We start from the raw sequence: 1,463 nt of genomic DNA, 5'->3' as shown, positions 1-1,463 counted from the left end.
CATCATCACTATCATCATCACTACCAGTCTAGGGTTATGTAGTGCCACAACCATCATCATCATCATCATCATCATCACTGCCAGTCCAGGGCCATGTAGTGCCACCACCATCACTGCTGTAAAATGTAAACACAGCAGGTATATAATGTAAACACAACAGGTATATAATGTAAACACAACAGGTATATAATGTAAACACAACAGGTATATAATGTAAACAGTGGACATGAGGTAAGTGTCCCTAAGAGGCGATAAAGCAGATGATCCTTAACAAAGGTCGTCATTTACAATTCAGATACCAAGGTCACCTGAAGGTATTTTGGGTGGCACTCTTCCAGCCAGCCCTCACCTGGTGTGGCACTTTTCCAGCCCTCACCTGGTGTGGCACTCTTCCAGTCCTCACTTGGCATGGCACTCTTCCAGGTCTCACCTGGTATGGCACTCTTCCAGGTCTCACCTGGTGTGGCACTCTTCCAGGTCTCACCTGGTGTGGCACTCTTCCAGGTCTCACCTGGTGTGGCACTCTTCCAGGTCTCACCTGGTGTGGCACTCTTCCCAGGTCTCACCTGGTGTGGCACTCTTCCAGCCCTCACCTGGTGGCACTCTTCAGCCCTCACCTGGTGGCACTCTTCAGTTTTCACTCTGGCAGCACTCTTCCAGTCCTCACCTGGTTTGGCATTCTTCCAACTCTGCATCATGTGGCACTCTTCCAGCCCCTCACTTGGCATGGCACTCTTCCAGGTCTCACCTGGTGTGGCACTCTTCAGGTTTCACCTGGTGTGGCACTCTTCCAGCCCTCACCTACCGTGGCACTCTTCCAGCCCTCACCTGGTATGGCACTCTTCCAGTTTTCACCTGGCATGGCACTCTTCCAGTCCTCACCTGGTTTGGGTCTTCCAACTCTCACATCGTGTGGCACTCTTCCAGCCCTCAGTTGACATGGCACTCTTCCAGTCCACTCAAAGTGTGGCACTCTTCCAGGTTTCACCTGGTGTGGCACTTCCAGCCCTCACCTACTGTGGCACTCTTCCAGCCCTCACCTGGTATGGCACTCTTCCAGTTTTCACCTGGCATGGCACTCTTCCAGTCCTCACTGGTTTGGAATTCTTCCAACTCTCACATCGTGTGGCACTCTTCCAGCCCCGCTGACATGGCACTCTTCCAGCCCTCACTCTCAGCACCTTCCACCTCACCTGGTGGCACTCTAAACCACATCCTCGTGTGACACTCCTCAACTATCCATGGTGTGGGATGGGATGGAAGGTGGTGGGGGGATGGAATAGGCGTGGTCTGGGGCGTGGGGGGATGGAAGGTGGGGATGGAAGGCTGGGGGGATGGAAGGCGTGGTGGGGGGAAATGTGAATGGGGATGGAAGGAAGGGTGTGGGGAATGGAAGGCGTGGGAGGTGGAGACGTCACAACAAATGAACTTGACCCCGTGGAGGTGACCTTCGACCTCCAGGT

At 53.6% G+C, this 1,463-nt stretch overlaps 1 protein-coding gene across 1 annotated transcript; it reads left to right on the top strand.

Annotated features, from left to right (window-relative positions):
* The first annotated feature begins 260 nt into the window (after positions 1 to 260).
* LOC121857607 lies at positions 261 to 938 on the top strand. Its single transcript, XM_042353673.1, has one exon. The coding sequence runs from the start codon at positions 261 to 263 to the stop codon at positions 936 to 938; it is 678 nt and encodes a 225-aa protein (XP_042209607.1).
* The last annotated feature ends 525 nt before the right edge of the window (positions 939 to 1,463 follow it).

The sequence above is a fragment of the Homarus americanus genome, unplaced genomic scaffold, assembly GCF_018991925.1.
Source record: "Homarus americanus isolate GMGI-L3 unplaced genomic scaffold, GMGI_Hamer_2.0 scaffold8970, whole genome shotgun sequence".
Taxonomy (NCBI): Eukaryota; Metazoa; Arthropoda; class Malacostraca; order Decapoda; family Nephropidae; genus Homarus; species Homarus americanus.
The sequence above is the reverse complement of the archived record's forward strand: the minus strand, read 5'-3'. Positions and strand labels throughout refer to the sequence as shown.

What these genes read in the sequence shown, in the direction of transcription:
- LOC121857607 (XM_042353673.1), top strand. Translation starts at nt 261, where the DNA reads ATGATCCTTAACAAAGGTCGTCATTTACAATTCAGATACCAAGGTCAC.